The 21,193-nt window shown below is 36.0% G+C and overlaps 1 protein-coding gene across 1 annotated transcript in view; it reads right to left on the reverse strand.

The window, feature by feature from the left end:
• Positions 1-5,757: 5,757 nt before the first annotated feature.
• Positions 5,758-21,193, reverse strand: part of LOC118749392 (glycogen phosphorylase) — a 91,815-nt gene continuing 76,379 nt past the window's right edge. Inside the window, exons 3-4 of the mRNA XM_036484200.1 lie at positions 6,235-7,841; positions 5,758-6,013 (exon numbers count right to left, since the gene is read on the reverse strand). Of these exons, the coding sequence (XP_036340093.1) occupies positions 5,855-6,013; positions 6,235-7,841 (1,766 nt within the window). The 3' untranslated portion in view covers positions 5,758-5,854. The remainder of the gene's footprint in view (positions 6,014-6,234; positions 7,842-21,193) is intronic.

The following is a 21,193-nucleotide window of genomic DNA, read 5'->3' on the forward strand; positions in this document are numbered from 1 at the left end:
CGAAATAAAAACTGTTAAAAAAATACTTTTTTCTTAAAATCCGGGTGATATCAAATTGGTATTTTATTATGATTAGAAATGGTCTGTAGTGCTTTTTATTTCGTTTGTAGTTCAACAGGTACCGAAATAAAAACAGTTAAAAAAATATATTTTTTTCTTAAAATCCGGGTGCTAACAAGTTGATATTTATTATGATTAGAAATGGTTTGTAGATGTTTGTAGTGCTTTTTATTTCGTTTATTGTTCAACGGTTACCGAAATAGAGACAGTTAAAAAAAAATACTTTTTTCTTGAAATCTGTGTGCTAACAAATTGATATTTTATTATGATTAAAAATGGTGTGTAGATGTTCGTAGTGCTTTTTATTTCGTTCGTAGTTCAATAGATACCGAAATAAAGACATCTGAATAAAATACTTTTACTTTTTTTTAAATATCAGTTTGTTAGCACCCAAATTTTAAGAAAAAAGGATTTTTTATCTGCTTTTATTTCGGTATCTGTTGAACTACAAACGAAATAAAAAGCACTACAAACATCTACAAACCATTTCTAATCATAATAAAATATCAACTTGTTAGCACCCGGATTTAAAGAAAAAAATATATTTTAACTGTCTGTATTTCGGTATCTGTAGAACTACAAACGAAATAAAGAGAAATACAATCATACATATACACACCATTTTTAATTATAATAAAATATCAATTTGCGAGCACCCGGATTTTAAGAATAAAGTATTTTATTAAACTGTCTTTATTTCGGTATTGGTTGAACTACAAACGAAATAAAAAGCACTACAAAAATCTACACACCATTTCTAATCATGATAAAATATCAATTAGTTAGCACCCGAAATTTAAGAAAAAGGGATTTTTTTTTCAAATGTCTTTATTTCCGTATCTGTTGATCTACAAACAAAATAAAAAGAAATACAAACATCTACACACCATTGTTAATCATAATAAAATATCAATTTGCTAGCCACCGAATTTTCAGAAAACAGTATTTTTTTATTATGTTTCTTGGGTCAACTTTCGATTTCCTATAGGGCAGTTTAAGGAGCTTTTCGGCCGGTTTAATAAAAAGCAAACAATGTTTCTTTTTCCTCCTACGCCTTTCGATGTTTTTTACATATTCCTCAGGGAGTCTGGTGTTTATTGAAAACAAAACATAAAAAACAAACAATTAGGCACACATGTTTGTAAATAAAAATTATAACAAGTACAATACGTTGGTGTAACAATTTTTGCCGCAAAACATAACTTACATTGAACATCAAAAAAAGAAAATATAACAAAAATACACACTGATATCAACTTATTTATATTTAAGAGTACTTCTGCTCGTCTGTTCTCCTATTGACCATTATTGCTGTCCTGTATGCGCAATTTATATTGTCGACGTCTTCCTTAAAATTCACTGCATTCTGTATTTTTTTGTTGTATTCGCAAACTTTCTAATGTTAGTCGCGTTCTATCTCTGTTCTCCACATCTAATATTTTCGCGTTTTCAAAGTCTGCTGTAAGCCCGCTATTCGTTAAATGTTGTGCTAAGGGCTAACTATAATATGAATAAGCAAGCGTATGCAAACGTGCGAATACACATAAATCCTATTCTGAAACTATAATGTGCTTAACATCAAGTTTCGTCAAGTTTCGCCAAACGTCATTTAATTAAGGAAAGAGCGAACTGATCGCACCTTCCGTACGGAATCAGCTGTTTGTCCTCGTACGTATGTAAGTACATATGTAACACATGCAGTGTTGCCGCATCGGAATTTGTTTACCGAAATTGTTAATTATTTTTTCTTTATTTATCATATTGGGTAATTTGGTAACTTATTTTTTAACATGGTAACTTTTTCGATTCAGTCCTACATGTAACACAGGTCAAAAGAAGTTCTGGTTCCACATTAGGAAGTGGGCCGTAAGCGTTTCCTTTTACAGAAACACCAGGTTATCCTGAAAGTTTCGCAAGGTGAATAGTTCTTCGGCGTTTCTAGGTTACTATAATTGTGTGATCTACAACAAACTGCTTGATAGTGGCTATTGTTATATCTAATTAAATGTGGCAACACTGAACTCATGAAAGTAAAATATAGCCACCTAAAAGTCTACACTACGTTGCTTATACATTTGACAGACTTTTCGTTCATTTTCTGGCAGTCAGTTACGGCAGCTTATTCATATTAGGAGCGTTCCTTATCTCCCAGAAATAGTCAGAAAAAGTCCGAAGTAGTCAGATTTAGTCCAAAAAGCGTTCCTTAACTCGGAAATGACAGCCAAAAAGGAGAGAGCAACACTCAGTGAGAGTGACTCTCATCAGTCCGAAGTAGTCAGATTTAGTCAGAAGAATTTTTTCTGGCAAAATCCTGAAAAGTGTCAAACTCAACTGAATTTAAATTAACGGAATTAAAGAATACGCAAAAAGTGAGAATAATCTAAAAAGTAAAAAAAGTGAATTGAAATTGGAAGGAGGCAAAAAATAAATGATATAGAAAGTGTTTATTGTGCTTGTGCTTGTGTTAATGTCTTTTGTACATACATTTCCATTCTTATTTGACGTTAGTTTTGTTGTTGCCATTCTTTGGACTAAAAAATTGGGTTTTTGCGTTCCTTTACTTTTCCTGTTATACTCTTTTAGTGAGCGCATTTTGCTTACGCTCTGGCATTTTGACACTTTTCAGATTTTAGTCCAAAAAGATAAGGAATGAACCTATTTTAGTTAGCCCTCTAATGCAGTCGTTGTCTTCTTATTTCTTGCGTCGGTTTTATGTTCGCTTATTCTATTACCGAGAACGCGCTTCGTTGTGCCTATGTATATTTTATTGCATGCTTCGCCAGTAAGTATTTTTTTTTTAACTGTCTTTATTTCGGTATCCGTTGAACTACAAACGAAATAAAAAGCACTACAAACATCTACAGACCATTTCTAATCATAATAAAATATCAATTTGCTAGCACCCGAATTTTAAGAAAAAAGTATTTTTTCAAACTGTCTTTGTTTCGGTATCTGTTCAACTACAATCGAAATAAAAAAGAAAAAATCAAAACCACTACAAACAACTACAAACAATTTCCTACAAGGTATACTAGTCAAATTGATTGTAGGTGAAAGTGGGGTGGGGGCGATTTTTTCAACCGATCGTATTTCGTTATGTTTTAAGCTACAGAAAAAATCAAAACCACTACAACCAACTACAAACGATTTCCTACAAGGTACACTAGTCAAATTGATAGTAGGTGGAAGTGGGGTGGGGGTAGGGTGGCCAGATGCGCTGATTTAGGGCCGGTTGTTCAATGTCTGGTTATCACTACTTGCCGGTTAAACATCATTATCGACGATTTCGACATCATGCATATAACATGTGATCGATAAAGCAGTCGTTGTATCTAACCGGAGCTTCTACCTCCGATTTGTGCTAATCAGACATTGAACAACCGGCCCTAAATCAGTACGTGTGCTGATTTTTTTCTATTGTACTGATTTTTAAGAGCCCGAAATCAGTACGCAAAATCTACTGATTTTTTGAGTTTGTACTGATTTTGTACTGATTTTTACATTTAATACTTTTGTAAATTGGTGTAATTGACATTTACTTGAGGTTTACATGTTGAAACCAGTAGTTTTTGACAACTCATACGTGTGAGCAGATTGAAAGCATTAATTAAATTTAAACCATTATTAAAAAGGTGTTTGCAGGTTTTACAGGAAATGCTGGTTTCGCCATTAATAAATCTTATGAAAGGTGGTGGTGAGTTAATCATATATTAAGTACACAGAGAAGATGACAGTAAGAGATAATCTTTCGATTATAATTAAACATCCACTGAGAAATCGGCTGCCAGTATTTCAAACTTAAGACGACTACTGCTACGGTGCAATGTAAGTTCTAAAAATTTGGAAAAGGTGCAAACTACCGACTCTTGGATATGATATATGTAGCTTTACTTTGATTTTTGATGTTCGACCACCTGTAATTTTACTTGCACATACACATAACACTATTAAATTTCATTCACACTCGAAAATTCGTTTAGCGATAATTCGGTAATATACCTTTTAGTCAACATGAGAATGTTGTATTTAATAAGCACACTAACTACATATGTTTTAAATTTGTAGCTTAAAATATGCAAAGAGATTCTGACTCGAGCTCGTCTTCTACTGAAACTGAATGGGCTACAAATTTTTTTTTATTTTCTCAATTCTTATAAATTTTCTAGAAAGTTTGAGACTTCAACTCACATGTCTTTTGTTATAGAATTAACTATATTTTTATAAAAAAAATTTAGTTAAGTAAGGAAAGAAAAAATTTTCAAAACCTGTCAATACATTTAACTACTATTTTCCTGCGCACAGCTGTACATACATACGTAATACCATTGATTTGCTTTAAAGTAATGAATTTTTGTATTGATAATACTATACGTTTTTAAAAGTTTATTAGTTATTTTTTTTTAATTAATGCGCTGTTATTTGGTTGTTATATTGTTAACAATAAAAACTACGCTTAAAAATGAGCTGATTTTTATTGCTTTGTACTGATTTTTGATCCCAACTGTACTGATTATGCCCCTATAATATCTGGCCACCCTAGGTGGGGGCGATTTTTTCAACCGATCGTATTTCGTTATCCGTTAAGCTACAGAAAAAAATCAAAATCACTACAAACAACTACAAACGATTTCCTACAAGGTACACTAGTCAAATTGATTGTAGTTGAAAGTGGTGTGGGGGCGATTTTTTCAACCGACCGTATTTCGTTATCTGTTAAGCTACAGAAAAAAAATCAAAACCACTACAAACAACTACAAACGATTTCCTACAAGGTATACTAGTCAAATTGATGGTAGATGAAGGTGGGGTGGGGACGATTTTTTCAGCCTATCGTATTTTGTTATCTGTTGAACTACAAACAAATTTAAATCCACTACAAACAACTACAAACAAAGTCCTACAAGGTGCACTGGTTAAAGCATTTATTTGTAAAAGTGGGGGGGCTAACTTCACAGAACTCCGAAGATATCCCGCATTTTTTGTACAGAATTGTATTTCCGAAAATAACAGAACTTTTTTTTTAGGATACAATTTATTAACGATCTCTAAGCATTTTTACAGTAAATAGTTTACAATTCTTTATTCACATATGTAAATGTATGTCGACCGCGATTTTTGAGTTGTAAATTTAATGTATTTTGTTCGGCAATTTGTTAATAAGTTTAATTTTTAAAAATAGTTAATAAAAACATCAACATGCATACATATAATTAGGATATTTGAATCGTAAAATGTGTTTTTTTAAATTTAAACGTTGTTCATTAGTATGTTGTTGTGACGCATTGAAACATTTAGGGGAGTTACAAGAGGTATTATGCGTCGTAAAGTCTTAAAGTCGTAAAATTGTTTTATGGAAAATAGCGACTAAAATTAATATTAATATTAGTATACTTTCTGTCATTTCTGTTTAGTTACCAATCCTATAAAAACATTATAAGTGGAAAAAAGACATTACGACGCTCAAGACTCTAAATATGTAACTACATATGTATTTCCTGAGCTTTTACGGTAGGCTTTTATTGCGATTGCAGTTTTTTTTATTGTAGTAAATAGTTTCTTTATTGGACATTTTTGTATTTCTTAATTCATCTATTTTCTGTTCTTTGGCCTTTTCGTGTTAATTTCCAGATCGTAGAATCGCTACTAGCTCATCACAAAATGTCATATTTATACGGGTATAATAAGAGAGCCTTTTAGCTTTTGAATTAAATAAAAATTCCGTAAATGGGCTTTAATAAAAAAATGAAGTTCAATCTCAAAGAGAATGAGGTATTTCAGTTATAACAGTATTTATTTATTTTGCTGCTGGTGTATCCTCAGGTGCAGGCAGTTTTTCCCAGGTGGGTTCCACACCCCAAATATCTCTAGCATACTCGGCGATGGTGCGATCTGAAGAGAATTTACCGCTGGAAGCGATGTTATGGATGGACATTTCCAACCATTTAGCTTGATTCTAAAAAAAGCATAAAACCGATCGTTAACGAAAAGATTAAATATAAGAAAATAAAATATTTGATTTATTCACTTGTCTTCTCATAAATAAATTTACAAAACCGGCATAAAAAAAATGTGTCTATATTTTTGATGAGGCCCTCTTATCTCTCATCGAAAGTACAAACAACTTTTTTTGTATGTCCGTGCAATTAATAAATAAATTCGGTAAACTGCTCTTACCTGGTAGGTCTTCGACACTAATTCTTGTGCCTTGATGTAGGCCTCATAATCGGCCAACAAATAGTAGTGGTCGTATTTTAGTAATATATCTCCGATATTCTTGAATTCGTTAGGATTGCTTGGACTGAAGAATCCACCTTGTATTTGGTCGATACACTGTCTGATCTCAGGATTTCTGTTGTAGTAATCGTACGCAGTGTATCCACGTTTCTTAAGAGCTTCAACTTCCTCCACTGTCATGCCAAAAATGAAAATATTTTCGTTGCCCATTTCCTCAGCCATCTCGACGTTGGCACCGTCCAAAGTACCAATTGTTAGTGCACCGTTCAACATAAATTTCATGTTACCGGTACCAGAAGCCTCAGTGCCGGCAGTAGAGATTTGCTCGGAAAGATCGGCGGCAGGCATGATCTTTTCGGCCAAAGTAACGCGGTAGTTCTCCAAAAAGATTACTTTTAGCTTGTCACCAACAATGGGATCGTTGTTGACAACATTGGCCACTGCACAGATAAGCTTGATGATCTGCTTTGCTACATAGTAACCAGGAGCGGCCTTGCCACCAATCATAATTGTACGCGGAGTAAAGTTAGCGGTGGGGTCCTTCTTGATGCGGTTGTACAGAGTAATAATGTGCAGACAGTTTAATAATTGGCGTTTATATTCATGGATACGCTTAACCTGAATATCAAACATGGAGGCAGGATTAACTTTAATACCATAGTCTTTTTCTAATATTTGAGTCAGTTTCAATTTGTTCTCTTGCTTCACGCGCGCTACATTTCGCTGGAAGTTAGGATCTTTGGCCCATTTCTTTAGGGCAACTAGCTGATCCAAATGCACTGGCCATTCATCTCCAATCTTCTCCGCGATCAAATCGGACAAACCGGGATTGCATAGTAATAACCAGCGACGTGGAGTAATACCATTGGTCTTGTTTTGGAACTTATGCGGATCTAATTCATAGAAATCGCGAAAGAGATCCTTCTTCAAAATCTCTGAATGAATGGCAGCCACACCATTTACAGCGTGTGAGCCCACAATGGACACATGTGCCATATTGATGCGTTTCTCTCCATCTTCTTCTACCAAAGACATACGACGCATGCGATCAAAGTCGCCAGGATATTTCTTCGCCACTCTCTCCATGAATAAGAAGTTTATGTGGTAAATTATTTGCAGATGTCTTGGCAAAATGGACTCTAGCATTGAAACAGGCCAACGTTCCAAGGCCTCTGGCAAGACGGTGTGGTTAGTGTAGGCGCAGGTACGTACGGTTATATCCCAAGCCTTATCCCAATCCAGGTGTTCCTCATCGATGAGAATTCGCATCAATTCGGGAATAGCCAACGATGGGTGAGTGTCATTCAGTTGGATTGCGACTTTATCCGGGAAGTGATCAAAGTGAGTTCGCACAGTCTCCCGTGAGCCGAATTTGGAAGCTTTGTAGCGACGTACAATATCATGTAAAGTGGCAGCAACCATGAAATATTCCTGCTTTAGACGCAACTCTTTTCCCTCAAAGAAGTTGTCGTTGGGGTAAAGAACACGGGAAATATTCTCAGCCAGGTTACGATCCAACACGGCCTGGATGTAGTCGCCATCATTGACTAATATATAGAAAACACATTAGGTATCATCTAAAGCAACTAAATAACGTCGGTACATACGAAGAAAAAGGCGTAAGTATTTTGACGACGATAACGGACGCATCAAACTAAGACGAAGAAAGACAAACATAGTGGAAGGCGAAAAAAAACCCAATTTGCAGTTATCTGAATGTCTTCTAAACCGACTTCCTTGATAAAAAAACAGAACTTACTTCCTTGATAGGTCAAAAACTATACTTATAGATAATATCCCTCTAATTTTCACTGTAAGAATCAAGATCGTATTTCTGAAATTAATATTCCAATTCTGAGAAAACATTACAACTGGTTGAATTATAATTTACGTCGCTAATAAATTTTTCCAATAGATCTTTACATACTGGGTGTTCAAAATGTATCCGATCGCCCTCTATCTCAGAAAGTACTCATCTGAGAACAAAGGACGAGGGCAAGGGTTTAAGGATTTCGTGCGTCCAAATATGGTCTTGACTATGACCTTGAAGGTAATCTCAAGACCAAATAAAATCTTTTTCATGTTCCTTATTTTCATGGAAACTTCTTTATCCTTCGAACATTTGGAAAAGAGGGAATACTTTTACCTACAATTATGGCCGTGACCATGACTGCGACCAAGACCTTCTTCTGCATATAAAATTGACAACGAATAGACATATTTATATACTCGAACATTTAAAGTTGGGTGAAAAAATATATACATAAAAAATAAAAAAAATATATTTCTTGTTTGACGCCTTCGCGAGAAGACGTGTTTTGAATGCGCTCTTAAAGATTGTGTTTTTGCTTGTTATTTTGTGGACTATAAAACGCGAAAAGGACGCTTATATCTTTGAAAGTGATGCCGCCACGGCTGAAATATTTCTAATATGAATTTGAAGCGTGGGAAATGTGCTGCCTCTTGTGGTGGTTTTTGTGGAGGTGTTTTCCACGCAAAGTGTATTGGCTTTTCGAAGTACGAGACAGATGCACTGTTGAGGGTTGCGAACCTTAAATTTGTTTGTGACTCATGCATCGATTGCATTAAATCGCCTCCATCTGGGTACCACCCCATCCAAGCATTTACGAAAAATAAATGTATGTAATCGATAGGTCAGGATTGGACACTTATTTTCATCGTTTGGTCATTAGCCGTTATTTTTAATTGAATTTTCAAAATAGGCTTTGAAAATTGTATGTGCCAGCACCCCTTTCAAGCATTTACGAGAAAAATATATCGAGGCCTTATATTCAATACCCTCTATCTGCAATTTTGATCAAAATGAGTTTTTGATGGTAACGTGAGCTCCGATTAATCTTTCAGCCATGACAATAATCTCAAACTTAAAATATAGCTTTAATGGTATTATATTCTCATTTTGAAAATTCCACTATCTGCAATAATATTTTGTTATAAGAGCAAAATCCTCTATCTACACAATTTTGCTGGAAAATTGTTTTTTTAACATTTTTTTGTGGCAGGTAAGTTACATGTGCCTATGTATGTATGTATGTATGTATATGGTACCGGTAAAATCCGATCGGCCCTTCACCCGCAAAGCGTGCTGTCTTGCAAATACAGCCACCACAAGTGAACGATGCTTATAACAGCTCATACTGATATTGACTTCGGCAAATCTGTACTCCGAATGATCCCTGGTGGCCACCCAACTGAAGTTCGGTTGCCATATGCCTAAGTCGGCTCAGCTCGATGTTCTGGTTACATACATAAGTACACATTTTCATGAGTCTATCTCTTCTTATTCTGGTACTTTCAAATATCGGACCAAAGTTATAATACGATTTCATGCTCATCAATAATATAGTTTTCAGATTTCAAATCTGTGAAGTAGGTAACAAAATAAAAATTTAAACATTTTTTTAACTGTTGTGTTTCTGCAGCATATTTTTAATACTGTTTAATCCTGCCTTGCATGAAAATGTATATAGATTTTTAATTAGATAATTGTTTAATAAATTTTACTATAGTAAAATATAGTAAGTATAGTAGTATATACAATGTATGTAAATAATAATGCTGAATATGTCGCATGTGTTCCTTTTGTTGACATGTATAAATTTGATGCATGATTTGATTTGAATTTATTCGGCAGTGTCTTCATATATCACTTTCAAACATGTATAAGCGACATGATATAAACTGGCACTTGCATGATGTGTTACATGTTTTGTAGTTCAGGCCTTTAGTATCTACATATATATAATCGCTTAGTCATACGACTTAGTTAAGCCGATCTGTAGCAGCCACAGAATTGAGCTACATATATATCAAACTAAAGTGCAAGCTGCAGTTGCAGTTGACCGTGTTTGTCAAAAAAGTAAAAAGCGGCAGAAAAGTCGATAGTGAGTAATATTATCTATTGAAAAATATTAACCATATTTCCGTGGAATTGAGATTCGGAAAAGTTATTAGGTATTATTCATAGTTCTGAAATATATTTCATGAAAGCAAAAAATAAAAATAGCTGAGATCCCTTTCTTTTTTAAACACCTAGGATATCACTGACCATTAAAAAGGACCCTGAATGGCCGCAAACCTCAAAGCTTTACATATTTTTGTATGTGATTTTTAAAATGAACGATCCAAAATTAGCCGGTGTACATATTTAAAATTTTTTAGTACCAGTGGTTTAATTTTTGTACTGATAGGGTTAACCCCAAAAGTATAATCTACGTCTGCGAGGCGTATACGGAATGGGTCTTTTTTTAATTTTAACACAAAATTTACATTTTATTTTGTGGTTTTAAATAAATGTGGCTATAGTTTTTATTAATAAAACTATGTTTTATTATTAGTCAAACTCACAACTTCAATATTCTTTAGAAGGTAAGTCAGGACTAAGTATATTTTAGCTCACAGGTTATCTTTTAAGTACATAAGCCTCTAAGGCGTATGTTAAGGTCTTACGTTACTCCCAAATATATTAGGCTTCTAGGGCTAAGAAAGCTTTCGTTTGAAAGTGTGATATTAAACGCTTTTCGCCATAAACGGCGCAAATTTTTAATGATTATTGCGTTTCAGATTAAGACTAATACCAGATATTTTGAAAGGTGGGACTATACCTTAAAGATGACGGTTTTCTCATGGCCCACTGCACGAAGCTTAGAGTAGAGTAATGTCTTTTAAGTACTTAAAAATTATCGTGGGTTAAGAGGTGTCTAGCAATAGTATTGCTAGTGTTGTACCGATACGACCTTGTACTCGATACCTGTACTCTTTAAAAATATTGAAAAAAGTATCGATGCCACAAATGTATCGGAGAGAAGTACTCTATACTTACTCATATCTAGCTCATTGTAAATATTTATGTCTTGTGAAGAAAAAAAGAATCGGTTCGAGTACTCTCCGACCAAAACTTACCGAAAAAGTAGCCACAAGTTTGTATCTTGCAAAATTTTAATGATTTACTAGTACGGGAAAGCAGGAATTGACACTATTTTTATTAGCCAACTTAACGTGGTGCAAAAACCACAACAGCATGATTCATGTATTATCAGAACCGAAACTCAGAATTTTTGGAAAAGCAATTAATACTTTAATCACGTACTCGATACCCACCTAAGTACTTCCGGAAAGGATTCGAGTACAAAAAGTACTCAGTACTTGAAGAAAGTATCGAGTAATTACTTGTAGTTACTCGTATCGGAACAACACTAGCAATACAAGACTAATTGTTGTCTTTCACGAAGTTCTTTAAAAAAATTTTGAGCTAAGTACTCACCCGTATCTCGGGGGTTGCTACGAGTTTTAATAAATTGTTACTTTAATTTCCTATAAAATTTACCTTTAGGTTTATGCATTTTAAGAATACATCGAAAATTTGTTTTAGAGAATCAATGTGAAATAATTGCAGAAACGGTTAACCGGTTTGCTGAGCAACCGAGACGTCTGCTTTTTAAATAATTTTTGTAAAACAAATCGGCAAGTACATATCGTCCCCCGCATGCCAGAACCATGAATGTGTAAAGATGAAAATTTTGGGATTTTTTATATGTCGGGCCCCACCTCCCCCTAAATTCGATCCTGGCGACGCCCATGTTGACATCTAAGGAACTGACGAGTTTGCAGAGCAATGATTAAAACTTAGTTTAACATAACATTTACATCTAAGGAACTGACATTTTCGTTATTCTGCAAAACACGCTATCAGCATATATTTTATATAAATAGTTACAATGGAGGATGGTTCCGTGTGCAGAAGTGGAAAACTTTTGACTTCCATTCACCTGGGAGTGGCCAGAAGCGATTCTTGTGCGTACGGTTCAAATCGCAGCTCACAGCGTCCGGATATTTATATCCACGTATCCTCTGAGTAGAAACCAAACACCCGTTTGGGAGCGAGCTAAGGTGAGAAGGCGTAAAACTTCGCGTGCGCTGGGTTTGGGTCCGGCCATGTTAAAACCCCACCCAATGAAAAGAAAAAAAACAGCCTCGGATGAGACCCCCTTTTTCTGTCTGATGACGACCACGGCAAACGTATAAAGGACTATGATTAAAGGTATGCACCTGGAATGTCCGGACAGTTAATGGGGAAAGTGCCTCTGCCCGGCTGGTTGATGTCCTCGGGGAAGACAAATTCCGACATCACCGCCATCCAAGAAATGCGATGGACGGGCCAAGGAAAAGTAAGCGTGAAGCCTTGCGACGTCTACTAGAGAGAGACTCCGTCACCGAGTACTGGCTTTCACCACGGTGGACGAACGTCTAGCCACAATCCGCATAAAAGCTAGATTCTTCAACATCTCGCTCATCTGCGCCCATTCCCCGATGGAAGAGAAGGATGAGGCGTCCAAGGATCTCTTCTATGAGCGCTTGGAACGTACATAAGAGCGCTGCCCCAGACACGATGTCAAAATCGTGCTTGGCGATTTTAATGCCAAGGTGGGCAAGGAAGGGATCTTTGGCGCCACTGTCGGAAAATTCAGCCTCCACGACGAAACGTCCGAGGCTGATCGACTTCGCCGGGGCCCGAAACATGGTAATATGTAGTACTAGGTTCCAGCATAAGAACATCCACCAAGCTACATGGCTGTCTCCAGATCGAAAAACGAGAAACCAAATCGATCATGTTGTGATAGACGGAAGGCATGCTTCAAGCATTTTGGACGTACGTACACTCCGAGGGCCAAACATCGACTTGGTCAACTATCTTGCTGTGGCCAAGATACGCACCCGCCTCTGTACAGCAAAAAATGGGCGCCCAACAATGCAAGGGAAGCTTGACGTCGAAAAGCTGCAATCACAACAGACGGCCAATTTATTCGCCACTCGACTCACACACCTGGTCACTGAGAGCACTCTTCAACAATCCGACATACACGAGCAGTGGAACCACATTTCCCGATCATTAAGTACCGCCGCCGAAGAAGTAGTTGGATTTCAGCGAGCCCGAAAGAACAACTGGTATGATGAAATGGAATGGAATGTCAAGAAGCCGCAGAGAAAAAAGATGCCGCTTACAGGGCCACGCTGCGATCGGGCGCAACGCGAGCCATGTGGGACCGTTATAGGGAACTGAAGAAGGAAGCGAGACGTATTTGCCGCAATAAGAAGAGAGAGGCAGAAAAAAGTGAGTGCGAAGATCTTTAGATGCTGGCCGACAGGAAGAACGCCCGAAAATTCTACCAGAGGGTTAGGCGACTTACGGAAGGTTTCACGACCGGGGCGAACTCCTGTAAGAACAACAATGGCGACCAAGTGACCGATGTCCAGAGTATACTTGAATTGTGGAGGGAACACTTTTAAAACCTAGACGAACCCGAGTCCCCAGTCTATGATGATAGAGTAGCTGTCCCACCGCCTGACTATGACTAGGTACGAATAGCGATTACGCGGCTGAAAAACAACAAAGCTGCTGGAGGTGACGGCCTGCCAGCCGAGTTATTCAAGTACGGCGGCGAGGAGCTGATGAGGTGCATGCATCAGCTCGTATGCAGAATATGGTTAGATGAACGCATGCCCGACGACTAGAATTTAAGTGTGCTCTGCTCAATCCACAAGAAAGGCGACCCCGCCATACGCTCCAACTAAAGCGGGATCAGCCTTCTGTGCATAGGTTATAAGGTCTTATCGAGTGTATTGTGCGAAAGACTGAAGCCCACCGTCAACGGGCTGATTGGACCTTATCAGTGTGGCTTTAGGCCTGGAAAATCCACCATAGATCAGGTATTCACAATACGCCAAATCTTGGAAAATACCCGCGAGAATAGGATCGACACACACCATCTATTTGTCGATTTCAAAGCCGCTTTCGACAGCACGAAGAGAAGTTGTCTTTATGCCGCGATGTCTTAATTTGGTATCCCCGCGAATCTAATACGGCTGTGTAAAATGACGTTGAGCAATACCACTAGCTCCGCCATAATAGGGAAGGACCTCTCCGAGCCGTTTGATACCAAACAAGGTTTCACACAAGGTGACTCCCTCTCGTGTGATTTCTTTAATCTGATGTTGGAGAAGATAATAAGAGCCGCAGAACTGAACCGCTCAGGCACAATACTTTACAAGAGCGTACAATTGCTGGCGTATTCCGACGACATCGACATTATCGGTAAAAACAATGGCTACGTCTGTTCTGCCTTCTCGGGATTGGATAGAAAAGCAAACCGAATGGGTCTGGTGGTGAACGAAGACAAAACGAAGAATCTCCTGTCATCACACAAACAGTCAGAGCATACGCGTCTTGGCACCCACGCCACTGTAGACGACTTCGTTTATTTGGGAACCAGCATTAACACCAATAATAATGTCGGCCTTGAAATCCAACGGAGAATCACTCTTGCCAACAAGTGCTACTTTGGGCTGAGTAGGCAATTGAGAAGTAAAGTCCTCTCTCGTCGTACAAAGATCACACTCTATAAGTCACTCATCATGCCTGTGCTGGTGTATGGCGCGGAGGCATGGAGAATGAAAGCATCTGATGAGGCGGCTCTTGGAGTTTTCGAGAGAAAGATTCTGCGAAAGATTTACGGGCCTTTACGTGTTGGTGATGGCGAATATCGCAGACGATTTAACGATGAGCTGTATGAGCTTTACGACGCTATAGACATAGTGCAGCGAATTAAAATTCAGCGGCTCCGCTGGCTTAGCCATGTTGTTCGAATGGACAGAAACGCTCCTGCTCTGAAAATACTCAACGCGGGCCGCGATGCTGATAACAGAGGAAGAGGAAGGCCTCCTCTGCGTTGGAAAGACCAGGTGGAGAAGGACTTGGCTTCACTTGGCATTTCCAATTGGCGTCAGTTAGCACAGAAGAGAAATGACTGGCGTGCTGTTTTGGACTCGGCCAAAATCGCTTAATCGGTTACAGCGTCAATAAAGAAGAAGAAAAGTTACAATTTGAATTGCAATAACCTCTATCTGATCTTTAAACTAAAATTAAATGAATTAAAAGTAAAATCTTAGTTTTAATATATAGCGTGAATTTTTAAGACATGCGTGGGTACTTAAAATTATTAACGCTTTTAAAAATAGCTGTCAAAACAGTTTTTTTGCTCTCCTGAAAACAAGTTTTTGCAGATAGAGGATATTGAATATAAGCCCGGATATGCAACCGATTGGTCGTCTATTGGTCACTTATTTCCATCGTTTGGTCATTAGCCGTTTCTCTTAATTGAATTTTCAAAATAGGGGTTGAAAATTTTATGTGCTAGCACCCCATCCAAGCATTTACGAGAAAACTATATATGCAATCGATTGGTCAGGAGCGGTAGCAATTAACTGCGGGAATAATGAAGCGAGAAAAATATTGGTTAATGATATCAAAGAAAAAGTGAGTGATAAGTACGACATCCACCTGCCAAAAATGAGAAAACCAAAGATATTAAATAGTGTGCGGGTCGAGTGAAAATATTGATAATGAGTTGGTGGCCCAAACCATAAAAAGCCAAAACAATTTAGAGGCCAGTGAAGTAAAATTTGTGAAAGTATTTAAGTCATTTAAAAACTCAAAAGTATATAACGCAATAGTTGAAATCGATGGAGATGGCTTAAAAGTGTAATGTCCGCAAAGAAGGTGAATATCGATATTCATATATTCATATGCAAAGAATATGTTGTATGCAAAGAAAAAACCAAATATGTGCCAAATGCGGAGACTCGGGACACACATTCCGGGAATGTACTGCCGAATTTCTCAAATGTGTAAAGTGTGTCAAAGCAAAGGAAAAATTGAGTCTAACAGAGCTCCAGGAGATCATAACAGTAGAGATCCTAACTGCTGAACTCTTCAAAAAAAAAAAAGCTAAGAAGCGAATCTAACAAAATTCAATATTAGCAATCAAGGTCGTTAATAAAGTGCATGTATTTGAAGGCGGGAGGACTCCGAAAAAATGTAAATCAACAAGAAGCTATCATTTTAAAACAGAATTTGATTTTATCTACGTCACAGAATATCATTTAACAGACGCAATAAGTAATGGTGAAATAAGATTAGGTGACTATAAAATAGTAAGATGTGACAGTATCTCCAATCACACTGGAGGAGTGTTTTTTTATATCAACCCGAATGGAATGTGGAAGTAACGAATTCAATCGCTGTGGGAAAAATGATTTGGTGGCTCGTGATAAAGGTTAAACAGATTAACGTAACTTTGACACTAGTGGCAGTTTATAGATCGACAGATAAACAGAAATCCCCTGAGAGTATATTTTGTGAATACTTTAAAGAGCGAATGGAAGAAATGAGTGATGCAAATGGTGAAACGTAAGTAATGGGAGATTTCAACATAGATTGGCTTGTGAACAGGGATGCCGTTTGGATCTAAACAGATCCAATTGGATACATTTTTAGACGAATTTTTGCGGGATACTTATTTTTTCCGGTCGGTATAAAAGTGGATACTTTTTTAAATAGGCCAAAATTTTATATTTCCTATAAAGTTTTTTTCGTTCAAAAATCGATTTTCATTAAAGATGGTAGAAAGCATTACGTTTTCTAAACGTAGGAAGAATCGCTACTTAAGCGTGAAATTAAAGCATTTTATTTTTTGTGAACGAAGCAATGAACATATGAAGAGATCTCACCAAAATAGGTATAAGCGCAATTGCTTTAATTAGCTTAAAAGGATGATTTAAGCAAGATTTTAATATACATACATATCGTCGTTTAAAGCACAAAACCGCAACAAAATGCAAAACCGCGTATCAAGATAATGCAAAACCGCGTATGTGACGTTGCATAAATTATTTTCTAGAGAGTAAAAACACTTATATTTCAAAATGGTTCTCTTTTTTATAAAGCAATCGCATTTCTGGCTAGTATATTTCAGGACGAAGCCAAGAGCTTGTGTGAGCAAATCTAATTTTTGGCAGCAAATGTCAGTTACGCGGTTTTGCAGAATGACGATACGCGGTTTTGTACTTTAAACGACGATATATGTAAAGTAAATTATACTCTTTCTGTAGTAATCTCTTTCATATCACATATTTTCATTTGTTAATTTAAAAACAAAGAAGATTTCAATGTAGTTTAAAAAACTAAATTTGATTTATTTAAGGAAACTTTTATGAATTTTGCTGAAAAGACTTTAAATACACTCTAAAAAATGTTGTTTATTTGCGCATATTGAGGGAGGTAACCAGTTTCCTCTTATAATGTATGCAAATTTGCAAACCGTGTAATAAAATTAATCATTGCCTTTTTACTTTTACACATAAAATGTTTAAAATAAAGTAATGTTTATTATTAGTAGGAAATGTATTTGTATTTTGAAAATTTTTGCAATTTTAAACATTCTACATATGTGTATTTATGTGTATATTTTAAAGATCTCAAGTTCAAAATCAAATACTGAACATCCTATACGTAGATTTATACAGATTCTTGTTGAAAAATAGATACTTTTCAGTAGTCGATTTACATGCTCTTTTTAGAGTGTACTTGCTATTTATTATATTTACTTTGCAAAATACTTATGCACAAAAAATTTACTTTATAAATTGAAATTACAAATGTTTGATTTTATGCACATGTATTCCAAATCCTTAGCATGGGTTAAATTATGTCTTTTTCATGAAAATGTTTGGTTTTCTTACCAGTTATGAGATGTATATGTAAAAAAAGAAAATTGGATACATTTGGATACATTTTTGGCTTGGTCAGGGATACATTTTCTTGAGGCAACACTGCTTGTGAATAACTTGTACAAACAACAAATTGAACTATTGGTATCTGATAACGCATACAGGCAAATAGTAACGGAACCGACGAGAATAACTCAATCTAGTGCGACATTAATTTACTACGCACTTACAAATATGTCAAATCCCTGTAGGGAAAACACGAACTAGTGAACCAGATTTCTAGTTCAGTACTAGTTCTTTTTCGCCAAAACCGAACCAGTTCGACAGTAACTAGTTCCGCACCAGTCCAAAAGCAGTGAAATGTGGTACTTTCACTAAACTATTTTATTTTAAATTTTAAAAGCAGGGAAGGTAATCATTATGAGTAAAATAATTTAAATCAGCATTTAATCATTATTTTATGAATTATTATTGAGTTTTATTTTTTCGTTCAAACGGAAATAATTATTATTTGATTTTTATTTTTGGGATTACAAATAATAATTATTTTATGATTTTTACTTTTTCGCGCAGAGATTATCATTAATTTAGAGCTTTATTTTTCCACTTAAAAATAATGATAATTTATAAAATTGAAAAGGCCATACAGACGCAAGCTACTGAAATTTTGACCTGAAAAGTTTGGGTCTTATTCCTTTTATTAGGGTGCGGCTACTTCTCAAAAGGATACGTCGGTAATAACGCTGGTATAGTTTTTGACTTGCTTAATAATCATTATACTTAGTGATTCCATAAACAAAGGCCAAGATCCTGAAGGACAATTGAGAAAGGCAATGCAGCTGCGGAAAAAGAGTCATTTAAAAAAAAAAGTGTCAAAATAATTACCACTTTCTCACTAAATTTATTTAAAAATGCAAGCCACCAGAGCTACCTTTTTTTAAGAAAAGGCAAATTAATTTTTTTATGCAATCTAGTACTACCTTAATATAGTCAGTCAATAAAGTTTAGGTACAACGAATTTTTTACAATACGGGCAACTATTTTTTAAATACTACGAACTAGATCTCATCTCGGATTTGGAACTGGTTCGGAACTATAGAAAAAGGGATGCAAAACGAACTAGATCTTATCTGTCGGATTTAGAACTGGTTCGGAACTAGAGCCAAAGGGATGCAACGGGGGACAATTGACACTTCCTAGGACATCGCAATGTTAAATTCGCCAGTCGCTAGCATGCAAAAGAGAATTAACGCGTACTAGTCATGGTTCCAAACGCACTAGAACCGAACCAGTTCCGCACTAGTTCGTTTCCCTTATTAACTTTAAACAAAGTACAACTAAAATACAATCAAAACAATCGTATTCAACCGAGAAACATTTATTGGCGAAATAGTAAAAAACAATAGATCTAATCTAATAGTAAAAAACAATAGATAATCTAATGGAGACCAACTCACATTCTCAATGAAATGGCTATAAATTTTAGTAGCCTGCTAAAAGGCGCAATTAAAACGATGACCAAAACTAAGGTAATTTCGGGTTGTAGATACTTTAACGAATGGTTGACCAACTATCTGCGTACTATGAAAGATACAAAAATTCATCTTATGAGACTGCGAAATGGAGCAGAAAACGTAGTGATTGGCAAAAATATAAGCAATACAGAAATCGGTATGGCCACGAGCTGCAATTTGCGCGTAACAATTTTATACAAAACCAAATCTAGGTAGCAAGGGACCAAAAGGCAATGTGGAGAACCATTAAACATCTGGTTCTGAACGAGGAAACGAATGAATTATCCAAAGTGTTCTTAAACGATAAAGTGGTAACAAATAAGCGCGAAATGGCAAACGGAATGAATGTATTTTTACTATTACCTTCCTTTTATTAGCTCGGGATGTAAATATGTAATATTGATGCGCCAAAGAGATGCAGCGATTTCTATTCTCAAGTTACATACCTGATGACAGTACGAATGGCAATTATAATAGGGAGGTTTTAGTTTTTATACCTTTCATGAGCATGAAATGGTATTATAACTTTGGTCCGATGTTTGTAAGTACCAGAATAAGAAGAGATAGACCCATTAAAATGTATACTTAAATGATCAGAACGGCGAGCTGAGTCGATTTAGCCATGTCCGTGTGTCCGTCTGTCTGTCTGTCCGTCTGTTTGTATGCAATCTAGTCTCTCAGTTTTCGAGATATCCGGATCAAATTTGGTAGGTGGGTGTATTTTTATAATGTATTAATCATTTGTCGGAACCGGTAGAATCGGACCACTATAACATATAGCTCCCATACAACTGATTGTTCAGATATGAGATTTTTCGTTATAACTTCTCCATTTATGCAGCTAGGAACATGCAATTTTGCAATACTTCCACCCATTATGAACAAAAAACTTAGACTGAAAATTACAAAGATCGGGTCAATATAACATATAGCTCTCATACAACTGATTGTTCAGATATAAGATTTTTCGTTATAACTCCTCCATTTAAGTAGCTAGACACATGAAATTTTGCACTGCTGTCACTTATTATCAAAAGAATACTTTCAGTGAAAATGGCGAAGATCGAGTCACTACAACCTATATCCACCATACAACTGATTGTTCAGATATGAGATTTTTTGCCATAACTTCTTCATTTATGCAGCTAGGAACATCAAAATTCGCACCGTTTCCACTCATTATTAACAGAATACTTATAGTGAAAATAACAAAGATCGGGTCACTTTTACATATAGGTCCCATACAACTGATTGTTCAGATATGCGATTTTTTGTTATAACTACTCCATCTATGCAGCTATAAACATGAAATTTCGCACTATTTTCACTCATTATCAACAGAAAGTTTACAGTAAAATTAACAAAGATCGGGTTACTATAACCTGTTTATTGCCCCCATACAACTGATTGTTCAGATATGGGGTTTACTGTAAAACTCCTTTATTTGGACAGCTAAAACCGATAAATTTCGTAAGCTATTTTTTAAATAATGCAACCGTATAACCTAATAATGTATAATCTTAATCTCTTGTACCACTGATTGTTCAGATACCAGTTTTTGCGATATATGTATCTCCTTTATGTAGGAAGCTAAACCGATTAAATTGTGTTACCGGTTTAAGTACCGATCACACAGCAGTGAAAATCACTTAGATTGGTGCTATATAAGGTATATCTTCCATACCTCTGATTGTTTAGCTAGAATTTTTTATATATGTATCTCCTCTATCTACGTCTGCTGTGAATATATACATTTTTTCAAATGCAGTAATCTGTTAACGTAAAATTTTCAGATGCTC

This window comes from Rhagoletis pomonella, unplaced genomic scaffold (assembly GCF_013731165.1).
Source record: "Rhagoletis pomonella isolate Grant_MI unplaced genomic scaffold, Rhpom_1.0 Rhpom_scaffold_00015, whole genome shotgun sequence".
Taxonomy (NCBI): Eukaryota; Metazoa; Arthropoda; class Insecta; order Diptera; family Tephritidae; genus Rhagoletis; species Rhagoletis pomonella.